The sequence below is a fragment of the Pneumocystis murina genome, assembly GCF_000349005.2.
Source record: "Pneumocystis murina B123 chromosome Unknown supercont1.10, whole genome shotgun sequence".
NCBI classification, from domain to species: Eukaryota; Fungi; Ascomycota; class Pneumocystomycetes; order Pneumocystales; family Pneumocystaceae; genus Pneumocystis; species Pneumocystis murina.
In genome coordinates, this window is record NW_017802368.1 from 170,651 (window position 1) to 194,523 (window position 23,873).

General features: G+C 27.2%; 10 protein-coding genes across 10 annotated transcripts; 5 read left to right on the plus strand and 5 right to left on the minus strand.

The window, feature by feature from the left end:
• Positions 1–125: 125 nt before the first annotated feature.
• PNEG_03217 (hypothetical protein) lies at positions 126–1,259 on the minus strand (the record flags this gene model as incomplete). Its single annotated transcript, XM_007877089.1, has 3 exons — positions 1,165–1,259; positions 1,036–1,119; positions 126–987 (listed from the first exon to the last, which is right to left on the minus strand). Exons 1-3 carry the CDS (start codon positions 1,209–1,211, stop codon positions 126–128), a joined length of 993 nt encoding a protein of 330 aa, XP_007875280.1. The 5' UTR covers positions 1,212–1,259.
• Positions 1,260–1,470: 211 nt separating this feature from the next.
• On the minus strand, positions 1,471–4,266 carry PNEG_03218 (hypothetical protein; the record flags this gene model as incomplete). The annotated part of the gene is made up of 11 exons (XM_007877090.1): positions 1,471–1,579; positions 1,626–1,887; positions 1,930–1,995; positions 2,041–2,210; positions 2,257–2,358; positions 2,399–2,919; positions 2,961–3,139; positions 3,186–3,308; positions 3,350–3,473; positions 3,515–3,598; positions 3,646–4,266. 11 exons carry the CDS (start codon positions 4,264–4,266, stop codon positions 1,471–1,473), a joined length of 2,361 nt encoding a protein of 786 aa, XP_007875281.1.
• A 202-nt stretch (positions 4,267–4,468) lies between these two features.
• Positions 4,469–5,577, plus strand: PNEG_03219 (hypothetical protein; the record flags this gene model as incomplete). Its single annotated transcript, XM_007877091.1, has 8 exons — positions 4,469–4,510; positions 4,571–4,621; positions 4,671–4,772; positions 4,832–4,860; positions 4,907–5,018; positions 5,061–5,131; positions 5,172–5,360; positions 5,418–5,577. Coding segments are annotated over 8 exons (662 nt in total), but the record flags the coding sequence as incomplete, so codon positions are not given.
• A 170-nt stretch (positions 5,578–5,747) lies between these two features.
• Positions 5,748–7,535, plus strand: PNEG_03220 (hypothetical protein; the record flags this gene model as incomplete). The annotated part of the gene is made up of 3 exons (XM_007877092.1): positions 5,748–5,917; positions 5,969–6,532; positions 6,592–7,535. The coding sequence occupies exons 2-3, from the start codon at positions 6,343–6,345 to the stop codon at positions 7,533–7,535; spliced, it is 1,134 nt and encodes a 377-aa protein (XP_007875283.1). The 5' UTR covers positions 5,748–5,917; positions 5,969–6,342.
• Positions 7,536–7,844: 309 nt separating this feature from the next.
• PNEG_03221 (hypothetical protein) lies at positions 7,845–8,663 on the plus strand (the record flags this gene model as incomplete). The annotated part of the gene is made up of 2 exons (XM_007877093.1): positions 7,845–8,040; positions 8,086–8,663. The coding sequence occupies 2 exons, from the start codon at positions 7,845–7,847 to the stop codon at positions 8,520–8,522; spliced, it is 633 nt and encodes a 210-aa protein (XP_007875284.1). The 3' UTR covers positions 8,523–8,663.
• A 269-nt stretch (positions 8,664–8,932) lies between these two features.
• On the plus strand, positions 8,933–9,766 carry PNEG_03222 (hypothetical protein; the record flags this gene model as incomplete). The annotated part of the gene is made up of 4 exons (XM_007877094.1): positions 8,933–8,949; positions 9,041–9,329; positions 9,372–9,436; positions 9,481–9,766. The coding sequence occupies 4 exons, from the start codon at positions 8,933–8,935 to the stop codon at positions 9,764–9,766; spliced, it is 657 nt and encodes a 218-aa protein (XP_007875285.1).
• A 95-nt stretch (positions 9,767–9,861) lies between these two features.
• Positions 9,862–14,129, minus strand: PNEG_03223 (hypothetical protein; the record flags this gene model as incomplete). Its single annotated transcript, XM_007877095.1, has 14 exons — positions 9,862–10,113; positions 10,157–10,420; positions 10,466–10,786; positions 10,832–11,334; positions 11,377–11,731; positions 11,785–12,025; positions 12,072–12,864; positions 12,909–13,127; positions 13,172–13,463; positions 13,524–13,774; positions 13,819–13,830; positions 13,877–13,923; positions 13,973–14,067; positions 14,112–14,129. The coding sequence occupies 14 exons, from the start codon at positions 14,127–14,129 to the stop codon at positions 9,862–9,864; spliced, it is 3,663 nt and encodes a 1,220-aa protein (XP_007875286.1).
• A 294-nt stretch (positions 14,130–14,423) lies between these two features.
• Positions 14,424–18,061, minus strand: PNEG_03224 (hypothetical protein; the record flags this gene model as incomplete). The annotated part of the gene is made up of 11 exons (XM_007877096.1): positions 17,055–18,061; positions 16,863–17,011; positions 16,755–16,818; positions 16,501–16,714; positions 16,378–16,457; positions 16,236–16,331; positions 15,492–16,193; positions 15,276–15,446; positions 15,064–15,231; positions 14,656–15,022; positions 14,424–14,611 (listed from the first exon to the last, which is right to left on the minus strand). Exons 1-11 carry the CDS (start codon positions 17,268–17,270, stop codon positions 14,424–14,426), a joined length of 2,415 nt encoding a protein of 804 aa, XP_007875287.1. The 5' UTR covers positions 17,271–18,061.
• Positions 17,687–23,046, plus strand: PNEG_03225 (hypothetical protein; the record flags this gene model as incomplete). The annotated part of the gene is made up of 19 exons (XM_007877097.1): positions 17,687–17,832; positions 17,875–18,240; positions 18,281–18,555; positions 18,597–19,174; positions 19,217–19,397; positions 19,442–19,518; positions 19,559–19,783; positions 19,831–19,890; positions 19,937–20,105; positions 20,148–20,239; positions 20,279–20,617; positions 20,661–20,794; positions 20,836–21,067; positions 21,109–21,236; positions 21,280–22,051; positions 22,095–22,204; positions 22,252–22,324; positions 22,373–22,533; positions 22,575–23,046. The coding sequence occupies 19 exons, from the start codon at positions 17,687–17,689 to the stop codon at positions 23,044–23,046; spliced, it is 4,590 nt and encodes a 1,529-aa protein (XP_007875288.1).
• On the minus strand, positions 22,533–23,771 carry PNEG_03226 (hypothetical protein; the record flags this gene model as incomplete). The annotated part of the gene is made up of 1 exon (XM_007877099.1): positions 22,533–23,771. One exon carries the CDS (start codon positions 23,769–23,771, stop codon positions 23,076–23,078), a length of 696 nt encoding a protein of 231 aa, XP_007875290.1. The 3' UTR covers positions 22,533–23,075.
• Positions 23,772–23,873: the final 102 nt, after the last annotated feature.

The window sequence follows — 23,873 nt, forward strand, 5'->3', positions numbered from 1 at the left end:
CAATATAGATGTATAAGATGTGTCGAAAAAAACAAACTTATTGTTATAAATTAGTATGGTTAATATTAAAAAAAAAACAAATAATGTTTCTATATTGTCTATATATCCGTTTAAATTTCAATTCTTTAATTTTCTATATAAACGCTGAATTTTTTGCCAGTCCAGTTTTCAATAAATAGTTTTCCACTTTCGCTAGGTTGACTAAAGGCTACTTCATGTTTTTTAACAGTTATTCCATAAATAAAATGGTTGCAGGCAATATCCAGTAACAAAGTAGCAATTTTTTCTCTTCTATAGGTTTTACATACCCATATACGTGAAACACCCATAATATAAGTTGATAAAGCTTCTGGTTCTAAAGTAATAGAACTTGATTGTGAGGATGAAGGATAAACTGGATATGCCGACTGAATAGGTTCCACTAAAATAAGACCTATACACTTTTTTCCTTTTAAATAAAGAAAAAATTTATATTGTTTTACTAAATGATTGTGTTCATTCATAGAACTAGGAAATGGACTCGCACTTCCAAGTTCTAAGTCAACAACACTTAAAACTTTTTTTGCTTTTTTTATTTCACTAAGTGGTGAAGACATAGTAATCATAATAATTTTATTTGAAGTGAAATTTTCTTTCCAAACTTCTTTAATAGAATTTGTAATTGGGTAATCAATTCCTTTGATAGATTTTGCATGAAATTTTGAATGAATTGTTTCATCAGCTGCTGATCCTCTTGTATAAGACATGCCGCATTCAGAGCATGTAATTCTAGAAGGAAGTAAATCTAAACAGAGTTGCGTAAATTTTGATTTTGTTTCAAATAATTTTCTCCTCTTGTAATTATCCTTTTTTTTACCAAATTTGAACTCATATACACGGGTCTTTTCTATTAAAGTGGTTGATTTAATTGGAGAAGAAAGTATTTTACGCGGATCATCTACTTCAAAATTTTCACCATAATAACGCTTTAAAGGCACGGATAAAGGCCTGATAACAGAATTTAGACATAGAATTCTATATTTAAATATATTTTACGTTTTTATTTCGCTTCTTTTTTCTTTAATTGTCACAAAATCTGGTGTTTTTTGTCTTTGTCTTTGATATGTTCGTAAAGGGCGTCTTTTAACATTTTTAAACCCAGTTTTTTAAGAAAAACGTATTTACCTTTGTAAATCTATATTTTTTATATCTTCAAATATTGATTTACCCATCAATTCTTTTAAAAATCTTGCTTTTATGATTTATCTAGATAACTCTAGTATTCTGTGATTATCGTAGATTAGATTAATAAGTGAATAAAAATATAGATTATTTATATGTTTTATTAATATCTTGTCCTTAATACTTAAGTAGTATTTTATCTTAAGGAGTTGATAAAGATTAACATATAAAGAAAATGGATGAACATATGAATTTGATGATTTACAATTGAAAATAATATTTTTGATCAAAAATTTATTCACAAAAAGATTAATGACTAATATATTGAAAAACGAATGAAAGGACATCATTATTTATTTCCTGCCGAAGTAAAAAATCATTAATTTTTTCTAGAGAAGCTTTAGAAAAATGATTCCAACTGTAATTTATATTAAAAAAAGGAATTAAGAATAAATATGATATACGTGCTAGTATCACCATAAAGAAGGGCAGGCGCTTTGATGAATTGTTTATTATCTTTGCACCTTTTACATTTGAATGTGTCATGGGTATCAGATAATGTATTTAAATTGAGTTCAAATAATTGTCGCAAGTTATCAAGAGAAAAATGTCTTTCTACGTTTTGTGCATCATCAACTACACAAGAGGATAAAGATTGTTTATGAGATTGACGTTGAAAAATCTTTTCTTCAATGGTTCCAGTTGTAATAAAACGATAAACAAAGCCTAGTAGAATAAATAATAAGAAGTAAGTTATTTTTTACTAACAATCTTTTTTTTGTCCATCTCTCCAAACACGAGCTAATGCTTGTTGATCAGCAGCAGGATTCCAGTCTATAAAAAAAAGTAAGCAATTAAAAAATAATTAATATTACAAACCAGGGTCAAATAAAATTAATCTGTTTGCTCCGATAAGATTAAGTCCACAACCGCCAGCTTTACTACTTAATAAAAAAACAAACTCTTCTCCTTCGGGATCATTAAATTTATCAACGAGTTTTTGCCTTTTATTAGTACTCATTGTTCCATCAAGACGTAATGTTCCATATCTTCAAAATTTAAGGAGAAAATGTAAATACTATTTCTGTAATTTACCTTCTAAATCTGCATAATTTTTCAAGGAGATTTAATGTTTGTGTATAATTACTGATAAGAACAATTTTATCATTAGTATCTTTTCGAATTTTCGCAAGCATACTACAAAATTGGCAAAATATTAACAATGTATTTAAATTACCGATCAAGAAGCATCATTTTTCCTGAATATTCAATTTTTATATCATTATTTCTCCCACGTGCATTTTTAGAAAAAAAATCGCTTGGAAAGCAATGTTCAAATCCCTTTAAATCTTCTTTTAGATCTAGCAAACTAGGGTGATTGCACAGTTTTTTCAAAAAATCTATAGCTTTTAATGGTTGACTTTCAATACCTTTTATGAGATTATTAATTTCGCAACTTGATATGAAATTTTGATATAATTTTTTTTGAAAAGGGCTAAGATTACAAAACACGACATGTTCATACTTGACAGGAAGATATTTCGATAAGAGATCATTAGTTCTACGAATAATGAACTTATTTACCAAAACGCTAAGTTCTTCAAGTTTTTGATCACCGATTTCACGATCTTTATCTGTTCCTAGTGCATCCCGTCCTTTTAAAATAGGAAGTTCATATGTTTTACGAAATTCATTGCGAGAACCCAGTAATCCTGGATTTACAAAATTAATAAGTGAAAAATATTCAGATAAATCATTCTAGAGAAATGAGATTAATAATTGTTTTAAATATATGATACTTGTATAGGTGTTCCTGATAAAATGATTCGACGTTGTACTTTTAAAGAATCCAAAGCTGAAAAAGTTAAAGATTCACTATTTTTCAGTCGATGTCCTTCGTCGCATAAAAGAAGACCAATTTTACACTTTTTCAGTTGATCAATATTCATCCTTAATGTTTCATACGAAATGATGAGTACTATATAAAATTAAATATATTATTAAAATATGCAATAAGATCAAACTAGGTTGTACGATATCTTTTCCCGTAGCAGATGCCCATTTAGACAAAGAAGTTGAAAGTTGTTCTCGTGTAGTCTTTTTTCCTATAGAAAGTGAATTAATTGTTCCTTTTCCAAGCCATTTGTCTGATATTTGATTAGAGAATCACAATAGATTTTTTATTTACCTAATTCATTTTCCCAATTTTTAACAAGAGATGATGGACATACTATAATAGCTTTTTCAATAGTTGAATGTTTAGCCTGAGGCGATTGTTTAAGCAGCGTCCACATAAGTGTAATACATTGAAGCTAATAATTGTTAGATTTTTTACCATATAAATTATTCTAACTGTTTTGCCAAGACCCATTTCATCTGCCATAATACATCCATTTGCACGTGGATCAATTATTCCTGTTACACATTTGTAAAGAAACTAGAAAAAAATAAGATTAAAATTCTTTTTTTTCACCGAATATTTACTTTAACACCTTCGATTTGATGAGGACGAAGCATTTTCGATAATTTAGGATCAATTACAACTGCTACATTTGTATAATTTTTTTCCTTTTTAATACCAAGTATTTCTGCTAACGGTTTATGTATTTTTGATATACTTTTATGTATTTCTACTTCATCTTCTTCCTTTAAAAAAGAATCTATTGTTGGATCATATAATACAATAGAAAACTCTCCATGAGGATCATAAAGAGGTTTAGGTATTAGTTTTACTGGTCTAAGTGTTCCTAATGTTGGCGGTACCCTATTTTTATCATATTTATTTTCTTTTTCTTTATCCTTCATAGGTATTATAAATTTTTGCTTTAATACTTCTCTTGCATCTCTAATTTGAACTAATGAATTCTTTCTAAATAATTTCTTTTCTTTTTCTTCTTCCCTTATTTCATTATATATTTTCAATTTCTTTCTTAATCGTCCTTCCTCTAAACCTGGATTTTTTTTATAGGATGGAACTTTAAACGCTTTTGATAATCCATTACCAATTTCTATCAATGGACCTCTTTCATTATTCTCATAATTAACTTCGTTCTTCTCAATTAAATTCTTTTGTTTTCTATGGCTTGGTGCAAGAGAACGAAACATTTTTTTCTTGTCTTTTGCCCGTTTTTTTACCAGTTTTTTCGTTCTTTTTTTCTTTAGAAGTGTTATGTACTAATGTTATTCTTATTTCTCCTGTTTTATTTGTATTTTATTGCTTTTTTCCCTCCTTTTCTCATATCTTCTTTTTATTTAAAATTTATGTCGTTAGAATCGTGATCGTACAGACAACTGATAACGTCCAATAAAATGACAAAATCAAAACCACAGTCAAATAAGCGAGATGATGGTAATTCCTTTCAAAAAACTAAATAAATATCTCTTTTATATTAATACTTTTCTTCTATAGAAACATTAGTTTTAGATTACTTAAGAAAAACAAATCGACCTTATTCAGCAAGTAAATTTATATATATATTGTAATTTTGATATCTAAGATGGTTTTAAAGCTGATATTTGTTTGAATTTACATAATGCTATTCCAAAAACAGCTTTAGCAAAGATTTTAACAACATTAAGCGAAAGAGGAGAGATTCGTTGTAAAACGTATGGTAAAGAAAATTAATCATTGATGAATGAGTTCTAAAGGAGATATGTTAAATTTTCTTAGGGAAACAGTCAGTTTATGTCATTGATCAGGTGACCTAATGAAAAAAGATGTGAAAAATAATAATATAATGAATAGGAACAGTTTGAAAATCCCTCGTCAGAAGAATTGGCCATTATGGATACACGTATTGAAGAGCTTCGGCAACAAATTAATGAAACTCAAGAAAAAAATAAACAAATGAAACAAGGTATTATTTAGATTAATAAAAATCAAAGTTTAACTTTTCTAGCACTTCAATCATTAATGGTACAAAAAACCACCGCTGAATTACAAACAATGTCAAAAGATTTAGATCAACGTGTAATTATCATCTTGTCTTTTATTAATTTAATAAATCAAGATTACTACATTAAATAACCGATTAAATTCCTTACAATCTGGAACTGCTAGGTTAATTTCTCTAGAAGAAAAAGAAATCATTCAAAAAAATTATGAACACATGCGTAAAATGTGGAAAGATAGAAAAACTCTTTTTCGTAATTTATGGGATGCAATTTCTGAAGGAGAATCTTCTCCAGCTGAACTTAAAGTATATTATAATTCTTTAAAAATAATTTTAATAAAATCTTATTAATTTTCTTTTTAGGAACGTTTAGGCATCGAAGATGATGTTATTGACTTTAATATTGATCCTCTTTCTGGTATTCGATAATTTTTTTCTTTAATATTCTTTCAATCTGTTTCTTAGACCTTTATCTTCTTTTTTATGTTTTTGCTAATTCTTTTATATCTATTTCATATATTTCTACGCATTTATTTTTAAACATTTTTTTTAATATTCTTAAAAACCTTATTGTTATTTCTTATTTTTTTTATTTATTTTCTTTTTTTTTGTCTTTTATTTATATGTTTACTGTCTTTTTTCTATATAAAATTTGGCTTATCAATTTTTTCTACATTGTCAGTGTCTGAACCGCACTTTTTATTAAGAAAGCCAAAAATTTATAATATAAAGATAGTAAAGAATGGCGCCTAGCTATGGACCAGGCCTTCCTAGGATAAAGGGAAGAAGCCGTGTTGTGAATTTGGAGAAGTTTAAGGGAGTAGAAAGTGTTTATTTTCCAGAAAGTCGAGGATCATTGAAAAGTAAGAAATGAGAAAAAATGTGGAAAAATTAGTTAATTGAATTTTTTATAGATTTGCAGCATGTTCCGTGTAAGTTTCATAAGCAGGGAGTTTGTACGGGTATGTTTTTTTTAAATAGAAAAGGGAATTTGGAGGGCTCCTATGGATTTTTTATAAGAAAAAAAGCTTTGGAATTGAGGCTGATTGTGGGTAGCTGGAAAGAATTGTCCGTTCTCCCATAATTTGGATTTGGATTTAGAACGTGCTCCGTGTAAATATTTTCAAAAGGGTTGAAGGGTTTGAAGTATGGATAGGATGAATGGCTGATATGGTCAGGAAATTGTAAATTTGGGACAAAATGTGCGTTGGCGCACGTTTATATTGACGAGGAGAAGCGCATTGATGGTCAGACGCATGGATTTCCATATGGTTTAAATTATGGGGTTATGAATGAAATACAGTCGAATACTTCGGGAGTTTATAATGGTCTTCTGCAAGAAACGCTTCAAAATGTTTCAACTCCACATAAGGAATATAATTTTTTTATGGATCATGAATTGTCAATCCCACATACGTTGTTTTTAAAGGAAAACCATACACCGGTTTCATATCCTTTAACACTTGACAATAATTCTGGTATATTTATATTATTCTTTTATTATGTGTAGACTATATTGATTTTTCTTTTTTTCTAGACCTTGTTTCTCCCTCATTAAAACTAGCTAAAAGTGCTTCTTTACATGAAATACAGTTACCATCGAATTTTGATCATAACAAATCTTATTTTTCGTCTTACGAACCTTATGTTAACTCTGTTTCTACAAAATTTGATTGTCCAGATATATCATCTTTATCTCTTTCTGGACAAAGTACAATATATTCACCTTTACAGGATAGAAATACCACTTTTTCACCTCTTTTAAACAATTCAAAGTCTATTTTTTCTGATGATTCCTTTTCATTAAAATCTGAAAGATCATTAAAAGCGGAAAATTATTCAACACAGTCTATCTTTACGAAAAAATATCCAGAAAATAATAATCTACATGATACATCATTCAATTTTTCGGTTAAAGACAATTGGTCTGGTCCGTGGAAAAATTCAACTACCCTTCAAAGTAATAGTAAAACTTCTCCTAAATCTTTATTTAATGATAAATTACGCCTACCTGTTTCACAAAAATCATATACCTTTAATGAATCTCAATCTCAAAAAACTGATGAGCATGAAACAACTTCTAATATTAATTTTCTTTCAAATCCATCCAGCTTTGGAACATCTCCATCTTCCAGATTTTGTACATTTTTTTCTAAATATAACGATTACTCCGATAATTTGACTTTGAAATGTTCTCCTGGATCGGTACTATATCATGATCATATCCAACCTTATCATAATGATTATAATTATTGTCAAACAAATGAGCTTCAGATACCAAGCGTATTGCTAAATTCGGCAAAAAATAATGTTTTTCATTCCAAAGATATTTCTATTATACCAGAGCAAAAATCACTAGAAAATCTTAATAAGAATTCTTCACTACTCAGTACTAACGATATTATTAAACGATCTGTTGCTACAATTGATGATGAAATACAATTCGACATGGATGAAGAGATTTCTCAAAATATTTCATAAGTTTATCTAATAATTTATCGGGTTTATATATATATATTTAATCTTTATATATTACACTCTGTTTAAATGACAATAAACTTATAGATTTAATTTAGTTTTTTAATTATCATTTAAGAATTTTGAATGACATTCTAGATTTCTTTGCTTTTAATATTTTTTTCAGAAAAAAAATAATATAAACGTAATATTATTAAAGACGATCTATTTTATTTCTATTTTTTTCTCTTATTTCTATTAGTTTTTAATTATTTATCTCTTAATTTATAGTCTTTTGTATGAGTCTTATCGTAGCTGCAGAGATAACGAATAATGAATTTTTTAAAGAAACAAACAGTACTATTTCTTGATGAATTTGAGAGATCAGAGTTATTTCCTACTAATATAGCTCTCTCATCTGAGAGGGTATTTTATAATGTTGAAGATGGAGTTAATTCTGAAGAAAAACAATCATATTTGAATGTTTTAACAAAAAGTCATAAAAAGTTCAGAAGAAAGAGAAAAAAAGGTTTTAAATACATTTAAGTGTGTTATTTCTTACATAGGAATGTAGTTTTATCGTTTTTTAAGGATGAAAAAGAAGTTTGGAGCTCTCAAGAACTGACAAAACTTCGAATATTACAAAAATTCATAAAAACAGTAGATTCTGAGCGTTTTTCACAATTATCGAAGCTTTTATTAAATAATAAGAGTACAGAAGAGGTTAATAAGCGTTTATCTGATGATAAAATGTCAAATTGTTTGAATAAACCAGTTTCTGCGCTACAAAAGCTGATAGAATATGAAAATATGCTTGATTCTCAAGATGTTTGTGAGAAAAAAGATAATATAGATAGAGTTTTAGGATTAGTGAATCATTTTGAACCAGGAAATACGCTTAAAACTAGTGAAATGGACATTGTTTTGGGTTTAACTAAAAATAATATAGAAAATAAAAAAAATATTATGGATTGCGTTTTAGGATTAAATAAGACAAAAACAATGAAATAAGAGACATGTTTTAGTCTATTTGAAAGATTGGTTATTTTCTTTGTTTAAGATTTTTATTATTATATTAAGGATTAAGTTATAATAAAATTCTATATGAATTTTATTAATTGTATCAAGATATATTGGTTTTTATATAAAATATATAAGGTTTTTTATTTTCATTTCTATTTGCTTTTTTGGTAACTTGTTAAAAATAGATTTTACTAATTGCCGATTATTTGTTTTTTATAAAACAAAAGGCCAGAAATAAAAGGATTTAATTGGAAACAAAAAGTGCCCGTTTTGTATTATTCTATATATATTTATATTATATTTGACTACACTGGAAAACTGGGAAATCTTAACTTTGTTATTATCAATTATTCTTATATTTATTACATCTTTAATTTTGTTGATAAGGCTCTAGAATAATGAAAGAACAAACTAGGTTAATATCTTAATAGGATTTTTAAATTTATTGTTTTGGAACCGAGATCTTCTAAATCTTTTTTTTCTTGTTTTTTAAATCTTAAACGTAGTTCAAATAAACGCAAATCAAGATCTTTTGTTCTCCCTCCTCTTGTTCCTATTTCATTTTATGGTTATAATAAGGAGAAGTCGTCTGTATATTTAACTAGAGAGCTTGCAGAAGGTATTCGGAAATTTATACCTCGTCGTCTTCAACTCCAAGAGAAATGGAAGTTAGTTTATTCTTTAGATCATCATGGTTCAAGTTTACTTACATTATATTTAAAATCGTCCCAAAATAGAGGTGTATTTAGCTCTAGGCCTGGGTTCGTCTTGGTTGTTAAAGATAGTAATAATAATGTAAGTTAAATATTTATATTTCAATTTACAAATATTCAGTAGATTTTTGGAGCGTTTATCAATGAGTATTTCCATCCAAGTACATCATACTATGGTTCTAGGGAATGGTATATTTTCTATCTTTAATATGATTTGTTTTTAAATATTTTAGTTTTGTTTGGAAAGTTCTTTCAAATGATTCATTTGATAACATAAATGGATCTGCATTTCGATTTAAAGCATTCATGTCAACCGGCATTAACGATTTTATGGTTTTATGCGATAATTCATTTTTATCAATTGGTGGAGGCGATGGGAAATATGGATTATGGATAGATGGACAGCTTGAAAAGGGAATATCAGCTTCAACACAAACTTTTAATAATGATCCTCTTAGTGATAGCGTGAAGCCAGGTGAACGATTTGACATATTAGGTGTAGAAGTTTGGAAAATATAATCCTTAATATTTATATTGTAATATAAATTTGTTTTTATTTTTAAATAATGGAAGACGCGAGCTCTTACTCGAAACATTGAATATAATATTAGAGTCTATTTTGTAGATATTCTGTTTCTTCGTCCTGTAGCAGATGCACCTATGCTTGATATTTTGCAAATTACGCAGAGAGTCTTTTTATATTTTAATAGATATTTTGCTCCACAAAATGGACATATTTCCTTAAGATTTCCCTTATATATAGGAGTGTATGATTTCGCACATATATCAAAATCAGTAAATGGGTCATAGTTTATTTTTATGGCATCTTTGGGGCTTCTGTCTCCAATTGCAAGAATCTTTTGTGCCTGATAATTGTTTAAATTTTTTTCGTATAAAGACATATTATACCTGTTCTACAATTTGGCTAGACGGGTTGAGTTCTAGTAATCGGGTTGCAAAATGAGATGCACTGTATAGATTTTTGTTTTTATATAATAAATTCATGGCTTGTCGTAATGCAAGTTGCTTATGAGATGGCTGGAGTGCAATGTGAGTGAAATAGACTGCCAGCTCAAGATTAAGTTCTACGGATTCTGCAGGAAGTTCTCTTCTTTTTAACTCCATAGACAAACCGACAATATATTGTTGACTCATTTCAATTAGTTGAGTTATCTACGATAATTAGCGAAAATATATAATAATATTAATGTTATATACCTCCTCTTCTTCAGATTCTGTAGAAATAACTGTCAACAAAAGATTATATAATATATCACGAAAAATATTGATAGCTTCTGGTAATTTATTAGCTTTAACGAACTGATATGCGTTTTCAAGAAGTTTCCGAGTCATATTTAGATTCAGTGGAATATATGGAAGCGGCTTTTTTGAATCTGTTTCTTTTGTTCGTCGAAGGTAATAATAAAGGGATGGTAAGGATGGTGATGCAAGCAAAAATACTCTTGATACTTGAAAAATCATCATGAATTTTGGTTTAAGGGGTTTAAGATTAACAGCTGCAATTTGTCGGTTAAGTAGCTTTCATAATTAAATAAGCGATCAACACAAAGGAAATTTTCTTACTTGTATTGCGGTTTCAAAAGATCCTGCTGCAATATGATCTGCGGCAAGAGGAGAGTTTCTAATCCAAAGATCAGTTTCTTTAATTCCAGAAGAAATGTCTATTTCAGTTTTAATATCTTCACTAATTTGAATGTCTGCATTTGAAACTATATCATCATCTATGTTCCATCCCTCATCTAAATCTTCAGTTACAGTATTCTTTTGATTTTGTTCTACATTAGACTTATTTAGATTAGTTGCAGTATCGACATTATCGTATTGAGAATATTCATCTTCTATTGTCATTAAATCGAGTTGATTAAACAAGGCTTTTTCAATCCAGGTTTGTGTCATAGGTTTTAAAGGCCAGTTTGCTTCAAATGTATTATATAAAGGTTTTGGAGGTAATAAAGCTATTCCAGATGGAATCTTAATATCACTTTCTAAAACACCTGCTTCTTTTAAAATAGAACTACAATGGTCCATAAGTCCATATGTTTTAGCAGTAGCATATGCTAATGCATCTATAGTTGATTAATAAATTGTATTAATATAAAAAGACATACATTGATCAATCTCTTTAAACATTTGTATACGAGATTCTACATCTCCTAAAAAGAGAGTATTATGAAATCGATTTGTATAATCTCCTCTATTTTTAGCGATTTTTAGCATTTTCTCCATTTTAGCTGTATTTCCCGTTATAAGATATAACATGGAAAGTTTACTAAAGTTTTTAAGCTTTTGATATGATATTTCTGCAATTTGGTGATTTCCTTGAAGCAGTGCCTCAGTAGCAAGTGAAGTCCACACTTCAGGTTTATCGATTTTTTTAGCTATATTTAATGCAAGCTTGATATTAGTACACTTTAGAGAAAGTTCAAATCGAGTTTGTGGGTCTTGAACAAATTGTAAAGCAATCTATATATTTTAATATTTGAAATTAAATAAAATTAAAATAGTAGTAGATATACCTCTGGATATCCTTTCTCCTGAACATAATTGATAATGCTTTGCCCTACTAGATTCGATGTTCGAATAATGTGTAGCATTTCATTATAACTTTTATTTATTAATGAAAGTTTGAAATGATATTCAGTTGTGTCAATATTTACAAAGTCCAGTTTTGAATCACAATCAAGAGAACAGACAGTTTTATCTTTTACTTGTACGAGATATATGGGATGGTTTATTGTACGAATAATGCCATTATCACTATTTTTGTTAAGACAATTTAAGATATCATTTAAAAAAACTGTACCCATTTAAAAGAGCATATTTAATATGATTAAGAGTAGAATATATTAAAACACTTGAATCATTCCAACATGCACTTTTAATGCGCATTGTTTCATGTAAAGAACATACTTGCTTCAATAATTTTGTCGCTATGGTTATTGTATGTTTTCCAAGAAGAGCGACATGCTCTCCATCACTTGACCAGACAACATATTTTACTTGAGGAATAGAAAGCTGAGTAATAATACTTTTTTGCTGAATATCATATAAAATAACCGATGAAGATGAGGAAATAATAATATTTCTATTTCCTGCTGGGAAAATGTCATCGATAATGACTAATAGTTGTATAGTTTTTATAGTAGTATTTAATAGATCTTTAATTTCAATGGTTTGTCGCGATTTATCGAAAATAGCAAATCTATTGCGACTTATAAAAATTGCTGAGGAGGCTGAACCAGATAATTTTTCAGAATTTTCATCTTCTGATGTAAACGATGAGTCTTTTTTAGTCCCTGTGAAATTCAAGGAGTTCGTTTCATTTGATTTTAAATGAAAAATTTCATAACTACCGTTGTCGACTGGTGAGCATGCTAAAATCATCCTTTGGGCTGGATTATATGATATAGTACGTGGTTTTTTCCAACGACTACCAAGTTTTTGGAAAGAAATAATAGAAGACTCACCGGCATTTTGTTTTAAATCATATGAGCATATATATTTTTCTTTATTTATAAAGAAAAGAGTATTTTGATAAATAGTATATGCTGGTCTTTCCCGTTCTAGTTTAAAAATCATAACACCATTATCATGGCCTTTTTCAAAGTTAATATTAAATATATTAAAGAATCTAAATTACCTGCGACAAAAAGATTGATTTCAGGATGTGCTGCAATAATCCAGAACCTATCATTATCACGTCGAAATGAATGCAAACTAGTACGTTTGTTAAGATCCCAAATACGTATTGATTTATCTTCTCCAACAGAAAGAATAAGATCTTGATGAGGATGAAATATAACAGACGATACATTATTAAAATGTCCTCGACATGTATCTACTTCCCATGCTTTTGTATCTAACAAAATGAATGCAAATATAAAATATAAAAATAAAAAATACCACTCATGCGCCAAAGTTTAATTAAGCGGTCATCACCTGCAGAAACAATAAGAGGTAATGTCGGATGAAAACAAACCCAGTTAACGCCACGATCGTGACCTTCAAGAACATATTTAACAACCACTGCATTATTTCCAAAAATGTCTGAAGATTGATTGTGTGACTTATTCGATTGATTTTCAAAATTTATAATTGTATTTTTTTTATGAAGTCCAGAAATATCCCATACACGAATTGTTTGATCTAGAGAAGCTGAAACAACAAAATCTTCTTTTGGATGGAATTGTGCACACTATAAAACATAGATGTAAATTTATAACGTAAATAATAATAATATAAATTCGTGTATTACCATAACATAATGATTATGACCCGTAAGAATAGCAATTGAATTTCTAGATTGCCAATTCCATATACGAACTGTTTGATCATCGGAAGATGAAAGAATCCACGGATATTCATGGTGAAAAAAGACTGTCCGGACATAATCCAAATGTCCATTCAGTGTAAAAAAAAGTTTTCTTGACTTATAATTCCAGACACGGATTTTATAATCATCTCCCCCTGAAACAAATAGAGGCTGTGTGGAATGAAATGAAATTCCTGTCCTATTTTATAAAACTATCTTAAATATAAGTAATATATACCTCGAACTGGACCTAAATAAAAATAAGTAGAAAACTCCAATAAAAAACTAAAATATACCATCATGTTCATCAAATCTGTCAATCAATGTTCCCATACGATAATCCCTATAGATATTGGCTCTTTTTTTTCAAAAAAAATGGGAAAAAAGTCTACCATAATTGAATAGTTCCGTTATGTAATGATGTAAGAATCCATGGTCGTTTAGGGTGAAAAGCCACTCCTTTTACTCTTGATGACTTGGATTCAAACTAAAAAAATAAGTAATTTAATTAAAGTATTTAATATTCTATACCTTGGTGAATATTTGCATCTTTTGTAGTCGGGTGTATCGAGGTGCAATATTTAAATAATAGGAATAATTCTTAGTTTATTTGTATTTGTTTGTAATATTTTAATGATAAAACTATTAGAAATAATAAATATTAAATGATTTTTAAAGAAGCAATAATAAATATGAAATTATATATATATTATTTTTATATTTTGAATTTTATATATTCAAAAAGTATGTCTTATGATTATATAAAGAAAAAGTATTTAAAAATAAGAATAAAGTGTTGATAGGTTTTTTTGTTTAAGAATTTTTTTTAAAAAAAATAAGATTTTATTTTTTGTTGAAAAAATCTATAATATGTTTTAAAGTTAATCCAAAATTGCCTTTCATTGTAGTGTCCATTGAAATAATATTATCTTTTATCCATTTAGGAATTTTATTGCGTATGTGTTGAGATTCGTAACGTTTATCTATAAAAATGATAGCAGCATAATCATTTTGATGTCTTATAGCTCTGCCTTAATTAATTAATATTTAAAAATATTCCAAATTTTATAAATACCTATTGATTGATTTACAGAACGCATACAAATATTTTCATAATATTCTTTTTTAATAGACTTGAGAGATTCCTGAATTGAAGCTTTTTGAATGTCTGGATTATCTTTAAAATATTGATAAAAATTATTTTCAATAAATTCTAGTTTAGCTTTCCATTCAGAGCTTTGATTATTTGGGAAAGGAAGACCTATAATAATTACACCTCGTCCAAGTTTATCGGAAAAATTAATTCCTTCTGATAATTTACCATTGACAACAGATAAAAGAAGTGCACCGTTGCATGTTGATGTATTTGAGGAATCAATTGCGTTGGAATAACTTTGTAATATATTTTCAATATTTGTCGAAAACTTTTCTTCTTTAAAAATCTATATATATTATTTTAGATAGAATGTTGTTCTGAATATACTCTTTTTTTTTGTTCAAGCCTTTCCCATATAGAAAATTTTGTGCCTTCCTGTTTTATATTCCATTTTTTAATTATATTTTCTAAATAATCATAACTTGGAAAAAAACAAATCACTCCATCTGGTATAACTCTGCATAAATTTATTAAAGTACTACCAAGCTCGTTTAACTTAAATGATATTAATATGATATTATAAGTTCTTTCATTTATACCATATCATTATCGTTTCTTTTTTCATAATTAAATATGAATTCTTTTCTGCTAGGTCCAGTAGATATTACTATAGCACACAAATTATTTGGCGATATAATATGTCCACATGAAAATTTATGAATTTTTTCTTTTGGCATGTAAGGGAAAAGTTGGTAAATGAAATCATCCATCTAATATAATGAATAATTATACTTTTTTTCGGAAATAATACTTACAGGTTCCATTGTTCCACCTGCAAGAATTACTGCTTTTGCTTCATCAACTATTTCTTTAAAATAATGACATGGATTAAGAAGCAAATATTTCAAATAACAGTTCGTCTTTGTTTTGTTATTAATTTTGGCTCCTTCTATATGTCCAAAAAATAACTTTCCTTCCGTAAAAGGATTTGTTAGATTTAAAAGAAATGTTTGGATATAAGAAAGGACTGGTAATTTGGATACGTTGCTGTCTTCGTTGTCTTTTTCTTTTTCTGATATATTTTTAGATTTTTTTTCAAAATAACTATCTATTTTCCTGGCCAATCCACTATTTTTTATATATTTTTCTAATTTATATATGTTTACTTGATCTGCTCCTCCAGAAAATAGTAATTCAGACTGTTCAACCTGAATATCTCCGAGAATATTAAATCTTTGCTTCATAAAATCATTTATATTTTGCAATAATTTTTTTATTTGTTTTATGTAAACCTTATTTTTTCCTTTAAGTCTTTTATTAAATTTAGAAAGATAAACATTAATTTGATCCAAAGCTAATGAAACTTGATCTGATGTTATTGTACTTGAATGTATTGATGTTATAGCATCTATTAAATTATGTGCTTCATCTATAATAACTATATGATCTTTAAGAGATATGTTTAGTGTTTCACGAGCAGATGCTTGTAAAAGAAGAGGATATGGTAAAGTAATTATCTTAAATATTTATATGCAATTGACGAAATTGTAGTTTCTTACCTCTGCTAGTTTGAGAGCAGTTCTTGATGAATAATATGGACATATTTCTAATTCTTGGCCTAATGCGACAAGATCTTCAATGTCACGAATATTGGCCTATTAAAGATAAGCACTATAGATTTCTAATAGAGATTATGTTTACTAGTGCATGATCTCTAAAATTGTGTATTTTTGTCTTGTCATTTTTGGGAAGATATTTACATCTACCTTGCTCAGTAGTTTCTATTTATATAAATAAAAATATTGAACAATTATAAATAGTTACCATGCTTTTGAAGCTCAATGCATTTTTCATTTATTGAATTAATATTAGAAAGTTCTAAAACCTTAGGATTAATGCATAGATTTTTACGTGACGCTAATGTTATATGTTTTATTGGTTGTATGGTATTTTCATCAAATGTAGATGGAAATGAAACACGTCTTAACTCATTAATAAATTGTGTCAATTGAGAATGTGTTCGTGATGCATAGATAATCTATACATTAAAAACGTTACCAAAAATTTAGGAATTTAACCTTAGTTTCCTCAGGATATTCATCTTCATCTATAAAATTATTGTTTTCAATCGGGTATTCAAGTCTATGACTTATTACAATTTTAAGAATATATATTTAACGATTTACTTTTGTAATAATTGTAATACTTGAGGCGAAAAGTTATTACTATCAATAGATTTTGCGTGAAATGATTTAGAAGATTCATTATCGCTATTATAATCATCTATCAAAAATTCTTCATCATCCCACTCTTCATTTATATTCTTTTCTTTATCCTAAATTGTCAGATTTTAACTTAAATAAATAAAATTTCAATACTAATCGTTTTTTTTTAATAAAATTCTTCCTATTTTTTTCTAAGTTCATACTCTTTATCTCTTCTTTTCTAATTTTCTCTAATTTTTCCTCTATTTCCTTTTTTTTTATTCTAATTGATTCTTTTTTTTTTTCAATTTCATATTTAATAATCCACTCTGGTTCATCATTCTCTTCTTCATTTACTGATAATTCTTCATGTTTTCTAAGCCATTCCATTGCTCCACAAATAATGCTTAATGATTTTCCCTATCATTTTTACTTTATCTTTTTAAACTCTTCCAACCTTACTGTTCCCGTAGGTGACTCAAAAATACCAATTCCTCCCGCATCAATTGTTGAATATAAAGCCTCCATGAACTCACATTGAATCTTGTAAGGTTTAAAAGGATGATGAAACCTTCTGTTTTCATTCATTTCTTTTTTATTCATATTTGAAATATTTTTGATCTGAAAAAAACACTAAATATCCTTTTTTAATAATTATTCATATTATTTATAAGATTTATCTTCAAACAAAAGTAAAAATCCAATAAACTTGCAATTTCTTGAAAATTTTAATTAAAATTCAGCTGATTAACCTTAATTTTTTAATTTATACGCCGAACCTATAGAAATTTTTATGAATATCTCTGATGAAGTTAAATATATTTAGGAAAGCCTGGTGTATTATTTTTATATATTTCTTAGGAATATTTTTCCAGCTTTGTTTAGGATCTCCTGTTATTAATGCTTATTTAACATCATCATTTAAGGCTCCACCATTTATAAATATATTTTTGTAAATTTTAAAAAATTCAAGCTAGTAGTTAAAATATCTTAGAGAAACAGTTTCAACATATGGTGAGACATATTTTTTTGAATTGCTTGATATCATATCAAAGATAAGGAATGTTACATTAACAGAATTAAATTTGGATAATTATAATTATTTGCGTAAGATAGTCTATGATAATGAGATTATTAAGGATAATATTTCTTTGTCATTGTTGGATTATGAATTAGGACTTCAATTATTAGCGCCAAGGATAGAATCATATTACCATTATTATAATTATACAGTGATTCCCGAGATGATGAATAAGAATTTTATATTGGAATGTAGAAATTGGATTTTATTTAATGGACAGCAGTATTGTGATCTAGAAGAATTTTTGAAGGCAAAGGATTGTAGATATGAAGAAATTGAGTTAGTTAAAATTTATATTTTTTAAGATTAATTAAAATAGATCTGTTGTATTATTACCATTCGATCATATTTTTGATACTCATAAAAATTATGATTCACCTGTAGCAGTTTTATATGCTGATTTGGATTCTGATGATTATAAAACTTATCATTCTTTTTTATTTGCAGAAGCTAAGGCAGGGAATCTAAAGTATGTTTTTCGTTATAAGCCAGGAAATTCTGGTTCACATTTATTATATTTAAATGGATATGGTGTTCAAGTTTCTTTAAAAAAAACAGATTATTTGGTTATTGATGATAGAAATATTGTAGATGGTACTTAATTGTTTCTTTTTATTTAATTTATTAAAAATTAGACTTAAATGAGAAAACATTTATGGGGAATCATAATCTAAATGTTGATTCTGATGATTTGTTATCAGATATTCAAAATGATGAAATTAAACCTTTAACGAATGCAGAATTAAAAAGATTGGGATTCTCGATTGTTCAATTTGTTAATTATAGCAAAACACCGTTAGAAACTCTTAATTCTGTTCTTCAAGATTTACCAAAGTATGCTTCATACTTATCTTCTATAAAAGTTACTAGAAATTTGATGGAAAAGTTGGAATTGAACCATCAATATATTGATCCAGGAATGATGTTATTTTCTATTAATGGTGTCGAAATTGACCCTTCTAAGATAAATGGGTTTTCTTTATCAAAATATTTAAGAAATGTCTATGATTTTGTTATGTCTTTACAAAAATTAGGATTGTCTGCTAAAGAGGCGAAATTTTTTGTTAATGAGTCTATTTATAATATATTTAATAAGTTTTTTGATAATCGGTTTGATTTTAGGGATAAATATGAAAATTCAATGGCAATTTTGTGGTTAAATGATATAGAAAACGACCCTAATTATTCACATTTTTCTAATGATATTTATAAAGTATACACTTTTCTCTATTAAAAAAAAAACTTATTGATACAGTATTTTGATGATGTTCCTTTTCAACAATTGCATATGGTGCGACGTAATTTACATCATATAATCATATTTTTGGATTTTTCTGGAAAAGTTGATTTTTTACTTTTAAGAACCATGCTTTTACTAATACGTAGTTCCTATCCTATAAGAATTGGGGTTGTTCCTATATGGGATGATTCAGAAGGTTTGTTTTTTTTTTGAAATTATATATCATATTAATTTTAATAGATATGTTTATGGTTAAACTTTTTTATCTTTTGTATGATATATATGGGATTAATGTAGCATTTGAATATTTGTCATATGTATGTTTCTTTTTTAGTTATATATTTTTATATGTTTTAGATTGATTCAGGAACTCGAAAGAATAGAAATGTTTTGTATAGAAATTATAAAATTATTTCGTCTAAGTATTCTTTTGGTAAAAATATACAATATTTAGATATTGATGAGATTATGAAATTTAAAAAATTAAATAAATATGTTTTGAAGACTAAAGAATGGGTTTTGCGACTTAATATAAAAAATGATAATTATATAATCGTAAATGGGAAATTTGTAGAGAAAAAGGTATCATATATGTCACTAAGTTTTTCATCTTTTTTATAAGTTTATAGAATTGGCAATATTCTATATTATATATTTTTCCAAATGACGTTAATATTATAAGAAAAAAGGTATATTTTACACTTATTTGTTATTCAATCATTATCTATCATTTAGATAATTGAGGGTTCTTTCACTAATAATGCAAATATTCTTGACTATCTTTTGGAAGATGCAATTTTTACACGCAAATTTTATATGTATCCTACAAATAAACTAATTAAGTCTCAAAACTTGATTGATTTCATCAAAAGTTATGAAAATATGGAATTTTCTTCTATTAATGGTTTTTTCTTTTAAAATGTTTATTTTAAGTTTATTTTTATAGAGAATTTAAATACTGAACAAAGTATCTGGTTAATTGCTGATTTTGATACAAAAAAGGGTATCAAATATCTAAAATCTGCTTTAAAATATATAGTTAGTGTTTATTATTTTTTTTTTTTTAACATAATTTAGATAAAACATCCTTATACTAGTTTAAGGTTTTTACATAATCCTCGAGTCAATAATAAAGGAGAATTTGATCATTTTTCATCATTCCTTTTCCTTTTGAAAGAAAGAGATATTGATGTTGCTCATCCTACATTGAACTATGTTCGAAAAATTTTTAATAATTATGATTCTGGTGGTATTGATAAGAAAATAGAATATCCACATTTTATTTTGAACACTTACAATTCCACCCAATTAGCATTAAGTTCTGTGAAAGCTAGGTTATATTGGAAAAAAATAGGGAATTTATTGAATAAGTTTGGGTTTTTGCCTGGTGAATTTGGATTATTGATAAATGGTTATGTATGTTGAAAATATTTTTGAAATTTTTTTTTAATATAGTAAGATTGTTGGTCCAATGTCGGAATTTGATGATTTTTTGCTTGATGATTTCGAATCCCTGGGCAATTTCTGTAATCTATCAATGGTTTCTAAATTAAAAGTTATTGTTAATGAATTAAGCATTAAAAATTCAGAAAAGTAAAAAAAGGAATTAAGGAATAAAAAAATAATCTTTTTAGACTTAAAATATTTTTCCCTTTATTGTCATCAGTAATACTGTCATATCTGGTGCTTGAAAAACATGATGATTTTGGTTATTCTTCTCAGGATAAAAGAAGTAATTTACAAAATTTCTTCAGAGAATTAAGTCCATCATTTGCTTATGGAGATGAAAATGATTGTTTATTTAATGTTAAAGCTATATTGGATCCTTTAAATGAAATATCTCAGAAACTTGTATCTATTTTAAAAGTAAGAAAGGTTTGTATTTGAAATCATTTTTAAAAGTTTAGGTTTTGAAACAAATGGAAAGCGTATGTTTAAAAGTGTATTTAAATCCATTACGAGAAGTAACCGATTTATCTATTAATCGTTTTTATCGTTACGTTTTACATTCTTCATTGAAATTTGATAGCAATGGGTAAATAAAGTAAGCTATAATTGCTTATATTTATTTTTTTTAGTAATCTGATTTACCCTAATGCTGTTTTTGAAGAGTTGCCTAAATTACATTTGTATACTGTTGATTATGACATTCTTGAATCGTGGATTGTTACTCAAAAAGAGTCTATTTATGATTTAGATAATCTTTTACTACAAGATTTATCATCAAAGAAAATTTCGAAAGTTAGAATTGTTTATGAACTTAAACATATACTTATACAAGGACATGCAGAAGATATTACTTTAAAGAATGTACCTGCTGGCATTCAATTAGCTCTTAAAACCAAAAATAATAGCTTTGTCAGTGATACAATAGTTATGAATAATTATGGTTATCTCCAGTTTAGAGCTAATCCTGGTATTTTTAAAATAGATATGATAAAATCTCATAGTAGCATTTTTAAAATTTCAAAAATTTCCGAGAAATTTGAATCTAATGATAACAAGTTTTCTAAAGAAATTATATTAGACAGTTTTGAAGGGTTGACAATATTTCCTAAACTTGTTAGAAATCCTGGAAAAGAAAATGTTTCAATTTTTGAAGTGAAAGATTTAGATAGTGATAATTTTACACCTAATACAGTTTTGAATTCTACGAATTCTCAGCAAACTGATGAATTTAAACTTAATTCTTTTATGCAAAAACCTTATGCAGAAATTAATATTTTTTCTATAGCAAGTGGTCATTTATATGAAAGGTTTTTATATATTATGACTTTAAGTGTCCTTAAACATACAAAACATACTGTTAAATTTTGGTTCATTGAGAATTTTTTGTCATCTTCTTTTAAGGTCTTTATTATATTAACTTATATTTTATTGATTTCTATATTAGAATTTTCTACCTTATGTTGCAAATGAATTCGGGTTTCAATATGAACTTATTACATACCGCTGGCCCCATTGGTTACGGCCTCAGAAAGAAAAACAGAGACAAATTTGGGGGTAAATCATAATCTAATTTAATTGGTATTTACTAAAAATTATTTTAGATATAAAATTCTTTTTTTAGATGTTTTATTCCCTTTGGATCTGGATAATATCATATTTATTGATGCTGATCAGGTATATATATAATAATATATTTTCAACATGTTATTTATTTTTTTGAAGATTGTTAGAACTGATTTAAAAGAGCTTGTAGACATGGATTTGAAGGGTGCACCATATGGATACACACCAATGTGTGACTCTAGAGAGGAAATGGAAGGTTATAGATTTTGGAAAAAGGGTTATTGGGAATCATATCTTAATGGGAAACCATATCATATAAGGTAATTGGACTTGTGTTTATTAAATATCTAATATTAGGAAGCGCTCTATATGTAGTAGATCTTAAAAGATTTAGAGAAATTGCTGCTGGAGATTTATTAAGACAACATTACCAAACCCTTAGTGAAGATCCTGGATCGCTAGCTAATCTTGATCAAGATTTACCAAATAATTTGCAACATTTAGTTCCAATTTTTTCTTTACCTCAAAATTGGCTCTGGTGCGAAACATGGTGTTCAGATGAAACATTAAAAGATGCGAAAACAATAGACCTGTGTAATAATCCAATGACAAAGGAATCAAAATTAAAGCGTGCTCGCCGTCAAATTCCTGAATGGAATAAATATGATAAAACGATAGCAGATTTAATTGCACGCGTTTTAGAACAAAGAAAAACTAACGAATCAGGTGAATATGTTGTAGATAATATTGCAATACCTGTTGATATGATGCAAAATATACAATTTAATTTTGACGAAAAAAACAAAAAAAAGGATACTCATGATGAATTGTAGTCTTATAAACAAAGCTTTGTTTATTGAATTTAATTTAACGATTTCGTGGTCCAGTGTTCGGCATCTATGGTTTTTCCTTGACCTTTTTTAGAAATTATATCTCCATAAAGAATTATTTTTTCATTATCATTGGTAGTTATTAGGATCTTTTCTAAAACAGCACTTTTATCATATTCATCCATTACTCCGTATGAAGAAGCTAATGCTATTTCATTTCTTGTATAAAAATCAAGCATTTTAAAATTTATAGAAAATTTTGACAAATTGTTTATTCCTATCATAGAAAATGATTCATATTGTTCAAATGATACCTTTCTTGTCCCCAAAATATAGGATATTTCTGATTCATTAACCTCAATTGCCCTTTCTATTCGTTTTATAGAATTTATATATAATTTTTCTGCAAGAGAACCTGTATCCGGTATAATATAAGAAACAAGTGGTTTAAATAAATTCGACAATAAAGATTCATATTTTCCCGCATTCCAAAAAGGAAATATGTTATTAATAAATCTCTTCTGATACCTCAAATTAAAAATTGATTGAAAAACTCGTGAAAGAAAAACTCCTGTCAATAAAACTAAAATACCCGACATAATAATCGGAAAAAAGTATGCCCCTAGACATCCCATCCCCCATATCATTACCCTTCTTCTAATACCTCTATTTAATAATTTTTTAACTATATTTCCTCTAGAAACTGAACCATAATATCGATACATCATTAGTCCATATATTTTCACTGGATACCCATATTTTTCAAAAAAAAAGGGATCTACATCTTTCTTTTTTCATCAGGATTCATAATATCATGTCTTTTTCATATT